Source organism: Eretmochelys imbricata, chromosome 24 (genome assembly GCF_965152235.1).
Source record: "Eretmochelys imbricata isolate rEreImb1 chromosome 24, rEreImb1.hap1, whole genome shotgun sequence".
NCBI lineage: Eukaryota > Metazoa > Chordata > Testudines > Cheloniidae > Eretmochelys > Eretmochelys imbricata.
In genome coordinates, this window is record NC_135595.1 from 16,623,042 (window position 1) to 16,634,756 (window position 11,715).

General features: G+C 60.3%; 1 protein-coding gene across 1 annotated transcript; it reads left to right on the top strand.

Annotated features, from left to right (window-relative positions):
* Positions 1-380: 380 nt before the first annotated feature.
* LOC144279814 (free fatty acid receptor 3-like) lies at positions 381-1,397 on the top strand. Its single transcript, XM_077841488.1, has one exon. The coding sequence runs from the start codon at positions 381-383 to the stop codon at positions 1,395-1,397; it is 1,017 nt and encodes a 338-aa protein (XP_077697614.1).
* The last annotated feature ends 10,318 nt before the right edge of the window (positions 1,398-11,715 follow it).

Genomic DNA, 11,715 nt, shown 5'->3' on the forward strand with positions numbered 1-11,715 from the left:
GTGGGGAGGGAAGGAGCGAGGGGTGCGAGTGACTGCCAAGCCTGGGCCACTAAGGCCTGAATTAAAGCAGGTTTGGTAGCCAAGCAAAATACTCCGCTGGCTACTCAGATCTCAGCCCCTGAGCCAGACAGTCCCCGTCCTGGGGCTGGATAGGAGCCAGTGCCTCCTGGAGGGGATAGGCCCCATGTCCCATTCCCTGCCTCTCCCGCCCCCGAGCCAGCCCGTCTCCCACAGGCTAGATGGGAGCCGGCGCCCCCTAGTTGGAAAAGGCCCCATGTCCCGTTCCCTGCCCCCATTGAGCCGGCGCCCCCAAGAGGGGAAAGGCCCCACGTCCCACGCTGACCCTGCCCCCCTCTCTCCCCAGGTGCGATGCCCCCAGCATGGCCCCGCAGCCCGAGGAGCGCGCCCTGTACCTCTCCATCTACCTGCTGACCATCCTGACCGGCTTCCCCACCAACCTGCTGGCCCTGCACGCCCTCATCCGCAAGCTGCGGCGCAAGGCCACCCCCAACTGCATCCTCCTGCTCAACCTCACCCTCTCCGACCTCTGCTTCCTGGCCTTCCTGCCCTTCAAGGTGGCCGAGGCCGGGGCCGGGCGCTGGCCGCTGCCCGCCTTCCTCTGCCCCCTCAGCGGCCTCTTCTACTTCAGCACCATCTACTCCAGCACCCTCTTCCTGACGGCCGTCAGCGTGGAGCGCTACCTGGCCGCGGCCTACCCCATCCTCTACAAGCTGCGGCGCCGACCCGCCTATGCCATCCTGGCCAGCCTGGGCCTGTGGATGTGTTCCTTGGCCCACTGCAGCATCGTCTACGTGACCGAGCTGCAGCCAGGCAGCGGGCCGGCCAACGGCACCAGCGCCTTCGCCTCCTCCAGGGACCTCTGCTACGATGACTTCACCCCCAGCCAGCTGCGGGTGCTGCTCCCCATGCGCCTGGAGCTGGGCATCGTCCTCTTCCTGGTGCCCTCCTTGCTCACCTCCTTCTGCTACTGCGGCTTCATGTGGGTGGTGGTCTCCTCGCCCCATATCCGCCGGGGGAAGAAGCAGCGGGCCGTGGGCTTGGTGGCCGCCACCCTCGCTGTCTTCATCGTCTGCTTCACACCCTACAACGTCTCCCACGTGGTGGGCTTCGTCCAGCGGGCCAGCCCGGCCTGGAGGGACAAGGCCCTGCTCCTGAGCACCTTCAACGCCAGCCTGGATCCCGTCATCTTCTACTTCTCCTCCTCCGCTGTCCAGCACTCCTGCCGCAGGTTCCTGGCCCGCCTCTGGGGCGTCTGCTCCCTGCCCCCCTTGGCCAGGAAGGTCTTCTACCGACGAACGGAGAAGCTGACGCCGGGGCAGCCCCAGGAGCAATGCAGAGGCCTTGGGCGCAGCCAGATTTGCTGCTCCAAGCTGTGATCCCAGCAGTCACCCACCCCCAGCACGCACAGACTGACTTGACTGTGGGGCAGTCCAGTGGGTTAGGAAGGCAGGACTCCTGGGTTCTATCCCTGGTGCTGGGGTCCAGTGGGTTGGAGCATGGGGCTGGGAGTCAGGACTCCTGGGTCATCTTCCCAGATCCACATCTTCCCAGAGCCGCCCTCCCCACCCCCCGCTGCCCGGGATCCTCTCTCTGGGGCCAGGACCAAGCTGGAAAGCACCAACCTCATGACATGATCAGGTCAGGACTGGAACCCACCGCTGAGCATGTCTAGGCCCCATACCCACTTCCCTTCTGCATCAAAGGCCTCTGCCGTTCACTGTGTAGAAGGAATCCCTGCCCTGCGAGGCCGAGCAGACAGAGCCCAGGTCTGTTGGCCTGCTGCGTGACTTCCCCACTCCGTGCCTCAGTTTCCCTCGCTGTACAGTGGGGATAATGACACTGACCTGTAAAGCGCTGTGGGATTTAGGGACGAAGAGCCGGCTACTGGGACATCATCATCCTGGGACAAACCAGGTGCCTTCCTGTTGCAATTATTAGCAACACGGCCCTCCTCTCACAGATCCTCGGCTGGGACTCAAACCCTCCACCTTGGTACCAAAACACACACCTTTGCCTCCTGCCACAAAGCAGCGCTGCGGTGGGCGGGCGGCAGTTGTAGGCTGTTTTCTGGGCCGGCGAGATGGGGCCCACTCGCAGTGCACCTCCACAGCAAGAGGGGGCGACAGAGAGCACTAGCTCTCACGGATCGCAATGGTGGGAGGCGTGCTGCTGGCAGTGCGTGGCATGGGTTTGTGCAGCGTGAGACTGCAACACCTCCCTCTGGTGGAGTCGCTGGGTACTGCAACACCTCAGGCACCTTGACACCCCCCCCCCCGGTGGACTCTCATGGAAATGCATCCCGCTGGTGGCCTCATCTCAAACTTTGATCATCCATTCCGCTGCTACTCCCCGGATTTGTCCCCATCTGTGCCTGTGGGTGGGTGTTCAGCCAAAGCCACCTCATTAGGCTCTGTAATCATGGCAAGGAGAAGCTAATTAAAGCAGCCGACTCAGGGCATTGAAGCAAGAGGCTTGGAATCAATCGGGCCACTGGTTTCTATCCCGGAGAATGTGACATGGTCTGGTTATCAAGGAGATAATGGAGTGTGTGAATGTAACCTACAAATGGGACTGGTTAGCATGAGGAGGGCCTGGGAATCAGGACTCCTGGGTTCTATCCCAGCTCTGGGACGGGTGCAGAGTCTAGTGGTTAGAAGGGGGGCTGGAAGTCAGGACACCTGGGTTCTCTTCCTAGCCCTCCCTCAGGTCGCCTGTATCTTAGCCCGTATCTATGCCTCATTTGTCTGCCGCTTGTACAACGTATAGAATTATATTTATCCAGCCCCCGAACAATAACAACATTTAATTAGCTAATGTTTGCAAAGCACTCTATGTACCTGGCTGGGAGACGGGAATAAACCCTCCACCCTGAGTGCGAAAGAGCTTTGAAACAAGCGCCGATTGGCAGCTCTGCAATATATGGGAAGTCTTGTTAGTATACAGAGGGGAAACTGAGGCACAGAGCATGAACAGGACTTGCCCACATTGACACAGGAATAGAACCCAGGAGTCCTGGCTCCCATTCCCCTCTCCACTAATCACTAGAACACACCATTTCCATGCACTACAATCTGTAAAATGGACTCGACTCCTTGAGGCAGAAAGATGCTATAGCTTGAGGGCCAGACCCCCAGCTGGGGTCAATGGGCCTGTTACGAACTCACAGGTCATGCCCACTCTTGGCCCCGTACAGTCCCTGGGGGGAACCCCCTTCAGTGCGACAGCCCTTCTTGGGGCTTTGCTCTCTCTCGGGGGTTAAGCCCCTCCGTCTCCTGGAACTGCACCTCTCTGAGCCTTAGCACGCCAGTCCCTCGCCGTGGGCCCACTCAGGGAGTCCACTTGCTCTGAACCCCTGGGGCCTCCACTCCCAGAGGGAATAATGCCCCCCTGTTCTCTAGACCGGAGCAACTCTCAGCCAGCGTAACACAGGAGGGTTTATTGAGCCTCTGAACCCAGCACAGGAAACTCTCAGGGCCTCAGGCCTGGCCTCCCTCAGCACAGCAGGAGTGTGCTGCTCTCTCCCTCCAGTCCCAAGACCCTGCACTTTATCTTCTGTCCAGGTAAACAGGTCGCTGGGGCCATCTCTCTTCCATCCTTTGTTCCCCTTTGGCTGGAACCAGCTGGTCAGGTCACTGGGGTCCTCTCTCCTCAGCCCTTTGTCCTCCCACTGGCCAGAACTGGCTGATGGTTTAGATTGGATATTGGGAAAAACTTTTTCACTAGGAGGGTGGTGAAGCACTGGAATGCGTTGCCTAGGGAGGTGGTGGAATCTCCTTCCTTGGAAGTTTTTAAGGTCAGGCTTGACAAAGCCCTGGCTGGGATGATTTAACTGGGAATTGGTCCTGCTTCGAGCAGGGGGTTGGACTAGATGACCTTCAGGGGTCCCTTCCAACCCTGATATTCTATGATTCTATGATTCTATGGCCAAGCTAGGGTTGGCCTCTTAGTCACCAGGTCATCAGTTGTTAGGGTTCCCCATCTCCAGGCCGTTTTCTGGGGGACCTGGCTGCTAGGCGAGGTCACACCTGGTCCTCTGCAATAACAAACCCTCTCCCACCACCTTGTTAAACATGCAGCACACAGGGAAACTGAGGCGCGCACACACTATTCATGTAAAAGACGACAAAAATCCCCAACTTCGTCACAGGGCCATAGCTCCATTGAAGTCAATGGGGTCAGATCCCAGCTGGGCTCAATCGGCCGGAGCGCCATTGGGGTCAATGGGGCCAGATCCCAGCTGGGGTCAATGGGCCATAGCTCCATTGAAGTCAATGGGGTCAGATCCCAGCTGGGGTCAATGGGCCGGAGCTCCGTTGGAGTCAATGGGGCCAGATCCCAGTTGGGGTCAATGGGCCATAGCTCCATTGAAGTCAATGGGGTCAGATCCCAGCTAAGGTCAATGGGTCGGAGCTCCATTGGGGTCAATGGGGCCAGATCCCAGCTGGGGTCAATGGGCCGGAGCTCCATTGAAGTCAATGGGGTCAGATCCCAGCTGGGGTCAATGGGCCGGAGCTCCATTGAAGTCAATGGGGTCAGATCCCAGCTGGGGTCAATGGGCCGGAGCTCCATTGAAGTCAATGGGGCCAGGTCCCAGCTGGGGTCAGTCGGCTGGAGCGCCACTGGGGTCAATGGGGCCAGATCTCTGGTGCCAATCAGCAACACCTACACTGCTTTGTCACCAGCTGCGTATTTGGCCAAGTATTTGAATTTATGTCTCCTTCCAGCTGAGAAGAAGTGGCACAACCTCTGATTTCCATGCTAAGGGCTGTTTGTTGATTAATTTATCAGGAGAACCAGGCAACCTCGAGGGTTTAGATAAGAGCGCAGCACTGAAACCCGACAGCCGGGATGGCACAAGGGAATCAGGGCTGTGTTCAGCTTATTTCATCTGATAAGGGCTTTATTAACAGCCGCAGCTATCTCCACTGGTGCAGAATGGGGCGGAACATTGCCAGTTTAGAAATCAGTATAAGCCCCACAGCGCTCCGCTGGGTGAGCCTCTGTAGGAAGGCTGCAGTAGTAGGCTGTTATGCCATTATGAAGGACTGCAGGAGTAGTAGGCTATTATCCCCTCATATGTTTAACAGCCAACGCAACAGAGAGATGGTGTGCCTGGTGCTGAGATGTAGCCTCCTCTGGGGCGGGGCAGCTGGGGAACAGCCGCACATAATGCTGCAGGGGGTTGTGAGATGGCATTTGGCCAGGACGCCAGGGTTCATGTCCTGGTTCCCGCAGACCGTGCCAGGGAAGCAGTGTGCAGTGGGGTTCCCGGGGCTGTCAGGCGGTGGGATGCTAAGCAGCACACAGGCAAGGGACAGCTGGCTGGCCGCAGTGCGGAAGGAGGAGCCCTGGTTGCCCTGAGAATGCGAAGCCTGCCAGGAATGTGCCAGGAATGCCGTGTGCAGTGTGGACACTGATCAGAGATGGGCGCTGCGCAGCCTGGGCACATGGCATGCCAGAGCCGGGGCAGTGGGCGGGAGGGTGGGAGGAACTGGACCTCTAGGGGGCACCCTCATCCACTCTGCCTGAGTCATCACTCCTCCCCAACCCCGCCTGCCACCCCCCAGTCGTTCACCCTCATCCTCTCACCCTTGGCTCCCTGTGAGTCACAGGGAGGCTGGAAGCCAGGACTCCTGGGTTCTATCTCAGGCTCCAGGAGAGGTTTGAGGGTCTTGTGGTTAGAGTGGGAGCGGAGGGGCTGGTAGCCAGGACTCCTGGGTTCTCTCTCACCTCTGGAAGGGAAGTGGGGTCTAGTGGTTAGGGCAGGGGGAGGGCTAGGAGCCCGGACTCCTGGGTTCTCTCTCAGCTCTGGGTGGGGAGTGGGGTCTGGTGGTTAGAGAGGGGGAGGGGAGCCAGGACTCCTGGGTTCTCTCCCCATCTGCATGACCCAGGCCAAGTCCTTTCCCCCTCTCCGAGTCTCAGTTCCTTCTATTGCCTGAGCCCCCGGAATCCAAGCAGCCGGTGCAGCTCCTGGCGATGGGGAGCCCATGGAAGGGCACCCTCTGGTGGTGAGTCCCAGCACTGAACGGACCGGTTCCTTCTGTGACAGGGCCTCACTCCCCCGGAGCGGGCGGCGTCGCCCTAGGCCAGACCTCCGACAGGCTAGAAGGAAGGACCACGAAGAAAGGGGGCATAAGCACGGCTAGGAGTCCAGCAGGTCTGCAGCCAACCCTCCCATCTCTGTGTCTGGCCCCTGGCATCTAACCCCCCAGGGAGGGGCTCCTGCCTCAGTCGCCCCAGACACCCACCGCAGGGAGCCTTGCTTTGGGTGTGTGTGAGAGACAGTGATGGAGCCCCCTAGAGGGGAAAGGCCCATGTCCCAGTCCCCCGCCCTAGGGCTGGATCAGAACCAGGGCCACTTAGAGGGGAAAGGCCCATGTCCCAGTCCCCCGCCCTAGGGCTGGATCAGAACCAGCACCCCCTAGAGGGGAAAGGCCCCGTGTCCCAGTCCCCCACCCTAGGGGCCAGATCAGAACCAGCACCCCCTAGAGGGGAAAGGCCCGTGTCCCAGTCCCCCACTCTAGGGCCAGATCAGAACCAGCGCCCCCTAGAGGGGAAAGACCCCATGTCCCAGTCCCCTGCCCTAGGGCCGGATCAGAGCCAATGCCCCCTAGAGGGGAAAGGCCCCATGTCCCAGTTCCTGCCCAGCTAGGGTCTCCCTTCTCGTCCCTGCCTTTGGGGTCTGATGCCCTTTGGCATTTACCCTGCAGATTTTGAAGGGGCTCAGGGGGACACTGGGGCAGGAGTCTCTTACCAGCCAGCCCCACGCCCAGGCTGAGTGCTCCCAGCAGGGCTATTTTCAGGAGGTTGAGCCCAGCGATCAGGGAGGAGGGCTCCTGGTGCTGCGGGTCTGGAAGGGGAAAGCCCCAGAGTTAAGGATGCAGGGGAAATCCGTATCCCCAGGAGGCTCCCAGTGTCCCTGCAGGTCTCTCCCCAGGCAGATGAGCTGTACCGAGCACATGGGGCTGATGTCCAGCACCTTCCCCTCTCCTGTCGGTACCCACCAGCCCTGCAGCCCCTCCTGAGGCAAACGCCCTGGCCTGTCACTGTGTGAGACGCTCTGCATCTAGCCAGAAGCCTCAAATCCTCCCAAACCCTTTCCCCATCACCACGTCATTCCCTTGCCCTGCAGGACTCCCCACCACTGGATGTGAGTGGGGCCAGCCTGTGGGACTCCCTGCCACTGGATGCAAGTGGTGCCAGCCTGCAGGACTCCCCACCACTGGAAGTGAGCAGGGCCAGCCTGTGGGACTCCCTGCCACTGGATGTGAGCAGGACCAGCCTATGGGACTCCCCGCCACTGGATGTAACTGGGACCAGCCCACGAGACTCCCCGCCACTGGAAGTGAGTAGGGCCAACCCACAGGACTCCCTGCTACATGACAGGATTTGGTCTCCCCCTACTCACCATAGGTGTAATCAGTGCTGAGGGGAACCAGCAGGGATGGGTGCCCCACCTGACAGGTATAGGTGGCTCTTGGTCCTGAGGAGGGTAAGTCCAGGGTGGTGGAAGCCTGGAGGGGTCTGGTCGGGTCCTCACACTCCTGAAGTGGCTGGGTTGGGGGCAGATGGACGCTCCCTCGGTACCAGGTGAGCCGGGCAGGTGGGGGGTAGAAACCAGTGGTTCTGCAAACCAGGGTCCATTTTGACTCCGGCTTCGGGTGAAACTGGAGGAAAATAACTGGGTGGGAGGGTTGGGCTGGGGTGAAATGGGACAGACAAATGCCGGGTACGGGGGGAGACAGACCGACAGAGAGGGGAAAAATAATCAGACTGACACATCTTGGGAAAGGGTCATAAAGACATTGCCAGAGTGGAACGGGACATGGGGCTTTTCCCTTGTAGAGGGTGCTAGCTTCGACCCAGCCCCAGGGCAGGGAACTGGCTGGCTCTAATCTCACATGCACGGAGCAGCTCTCATCCGCTCCAGCAGGGGGCAGCACACATACAGAGCAGTTCTCATCCTCCCCAGCAGGAGGCAGAACACACACACGCAGAGCAGTTCTCATCCCCTCCAGCAGGGGGCAGCACACACCCACACACACCCACACGGCAGTTCTCATCCCCTCCAGCAGGGGGCAACACACACACAGAGCAGTTCTCATCCCCTCCAGCAGGGGGTGGACAGACCAACGAACACACCCACACACAGGAGCCATGAGAGCAGCTAAGCCAGTGTGGGACAAAGGTCCCAGCCCCTGCCTGTGACTCCGCGCCCCTCCCCAGAGGATGCAGGGAGGGACCCTTACCATAAACACGCAGCTGGGTCCCGTTGCCTTGGGCCTCCCCGGTGCCCCACAGCAGCACCCGGCAGACATATTTCCCAGCATCCTCCAGGCTGACGTTGGTGATGGCCAGGGTCCCTTCCCCTCTGCGCAGGAAGGTGTCGGGATAGGCCAGTGCGAAGCGGGTTCTCAGGGGCACAGCGGCCTCTCCCCCCGGCCCACCTCGGGACCAGGAGACGGCGCCCTTGTCTGGGGCCAGCCCCCGGGAGAAGGTGCAGTTCAGGGTGGCGTTGTCTCCCCGGATGACGCCCACCTCAGACGGAGACTGCACCACGGTGAAGTTGGCATCTGTACAGAGACACAAGCATGGGGAGGGGCTACAACAAGGTCCTATGGAACTCCCTGCCACTAGATGTTAGTGGGGTGTGTCTGTGGGACTCCCTGCAACATGGTACTAGTGCATCTTCCTTGTTGGACTCCTCAGTTCTATCCTTGGCGCCGGGGACTGGGGTCTAGTGGGTTAGAGCAGGGGTTCTCAAACTGGGGGTTGTGACCCCTCAGGGGGTCACAAGGGTATTATGTGTGTGGGGGGATTAATTTATAAGGTGGGGTTGCACTCATAGGTTTGCTGTGTGAAAGGGGTCACCAGTACAAAAGTTTGAGAATCACTGGGTTAGCACAAAGAGGGGCTAGGAATCAGGACTCCTGGGTTCTGTCCCTGTCTCTGTACGACCTTGGGTGTGTCACTTAATCACATCATGCCTCCGTTTCCCCATCCTATCACCTGAGTCACTTCCCTAGCTGCGTACATGACATGGGAGCAGGGATTTCTGTACCAAGGGCTCTCTGCGGCAGGAAGAGCAGACACTCTCCACCCTCCCCCCGCCACACACATGCATTAAATGTTTGTCCTCATGTCTCACACTCATCCGGTTTTGTTCAAGGGAAGCTGGCATCAGGTCAAGTCAGGTAACGAGGCCATTGGGAGCAGGCAAAGCGAGACTCAAACCCGAACGGCACAGATTTCACTAATGAACCCAATGGGCTAATTGCCGCTCTGGCTATGCGCCAGTGGATTACCCAGCTCCGGCGGTGATTTGTGGGGGGAAATCGCAAACACAGAACGGGGGAAACCGGGGACACACACAGCCCCCCACCCCAGGCTGCATCTGATCAGCGCAGCCGGCTTCCGGCACTGAGTGCGGAGTGGCAGCCTAACCAGCCTCCCCCGGCCCCCCACTCAGCTGCGCCCAGCGCCCCCACCCCCACGGGTCACAAACATTGAGGGATGGAAAAGTGTGGGGAGAAGAGGGCATAGAGAAAGCCCCTGGCATGCGGGGGGGTGGTGGGGGATCAAGGATCCTGCTATGGGGGGGCGGGGGGAAGGTGCACACAGAACCCCTGGCATGGGGGGAAGGAAAACGGGGGGATGACAAACAGAGCCCCTCACATGGGGGAGAGGGAAATGGGGGCCACAGAGCCCCAGGCAGGAGGGGAGCGGGGACCCAAACATGGCAGAGGACGAAGTGAGAGGTACACAGAGCCCCTGGCATGGGGGGAGACTGGGGGACCCTGGCGTGTGGCAAAGAGGAGGCACCATCGTCTCGCAGCCGCTCCCCCGATTGCTGCATTGGGGTCCCTCACCCTGGCCCATGTGCTTTTAAGGTTCCCTGGCTCCAGCCTGCGTGGCTTTCCTTGGCCTTCTGGCACCCTTGGGTGCCAGCTCGTGGAGCAGCCCTCCCCCGTGTGCCAAAGGGCTTGGAGCCCCAGCAGGTTCAGCTGCCACCGGAGCCGTAGATCCCACCAGCTCGTCTGGTGTAGGCCGGGGAACTGCCCTCAGAACAAGGCCAGCGTGCCCCAGAACAAGCACACGCCTGCACGCCCACCATACCTCAGTTTCCCCACCATGCTAGAGCTTGAGCTGGGGTTGGGGGCTGTGACAAAGCGGGACTGTTCTTAATGTTTCCTCTGAATAGTGTGGGGGTGCCTCAGTTTCCCCTATGCAGTTCTTAAGTATCTAAGGGGTGGCAGAAGAGTGTATGATCGTTGCAGAGCCCTAGAGGGCAGGTGTGTGCAGGGGACTGGACACAGACCGTGGCCGACACCCTGTTTCGTGGCAGCTGATGGCCGGGCCCTTCCCCCCGTAAGGTGAGAACTAAAGGGTGGGAGAACAAAGGAATCTGGTGAGCTCCTGGCCCGGTAAAGGGACAAAGCCCAGAGGAGGAGGGGCTGGAGGGGGTTTCAGTTTGGGGCTGGCTGGGGACATGGAGTGAAGGGCAGACGTGGTTGTCTGGCTCACTGTCCCCCAAAATGGACCCAGCTGAGGGGTCCTGTTCTCTGCACCTACAAGCTCTGTGTTAGACCATGTTCCTGTCATCTAAGAAACCTCTGTTTTCTTGGCTGGCTGAGAGTCACGTCTGACTGCGGAGTTGGGGGGCAGGATCCTCTGGGCCCCCCATGACCCCGCCTGAGTGGACTCGCTGTGGGAAGCGCCCGGAGGGGCAGAGGATGCTGAATGCTCCGAGGTCAGACCCAGGAAGGTGGAGCCGGGTGAGCTGTGTGTCCTCCAGACAGGTTGCTCCCAGAGAGGAGACTTCCCCAGAGTCCTGCCTGGCTTCATAGGGAGCCGTTCCAGAGCATCGCCCGGGGACGCCGTGACAGGGGCCTTTCCGCCTTCCGCTGCCTTCTTATCCCCAGCTGCCGCTGGCCCAGCGGAGGTGCGAGCTAGCGAAACTCTTAACCTGATGAAGTGAGCTGGAGCTCACGAAAGCTTATGCTCAAATAAATTGGTTAGTCTCTAAGGTGCCACAAGTCCTCCTGTTCTCTTAAGCCCTAAGTGGCCAGGGGGAAATGGGAGTTTACCTCCCCCCCCAACCCCCCCCCCCCCGCCAGCAGCAGTGGACTGTAAATGTGGCTCTGCCCAGCGGCCTGCCACTCCCCCCCACTCCCGATGAGCACGCAGCCCCGGGCCACGGGGACACAGCCCAACCCCTGCAGAGGAAGCACCGAGCAACCTGGGGAACTGGGGCTCTTGGCGTGGCCAGTATAGACACGGGGCAGGGCGGCCTGGTACCGGGGTTAGATCCCCAGGGGTTAACTGGCCTCGCAATGACTCACTCCAGGCGGCCGGCCAATGTGGGAGGCGAATGCTGCCCCCGGCTCGCTTTGTTTTCCTGCTTGGGGATTTTCCACTGTTCCTCCCCCTCACCTGTTGCCCCCGCTTCAGCCCCCCTGGGCGAAGCAGCTCCCCCGGCTCAGGCAGCCTGCCTAGCGTACCCACGGCTGGGCCAGCGCCAAGCCGGGACGCGAACAGCTTCCTTCATTTGGGCTGCAGCGTCGTGCAGAGGGGGGCAGAGACAAGTCAGCCCAGGGCTGCGTCCCGGCCCCCCGGGGCCCACTGCTGCGGCGATTTCATCACCACGTTCGCCAGGATTCGTAAAGTGCTCGGACAGACACCTCGAGTGATCCT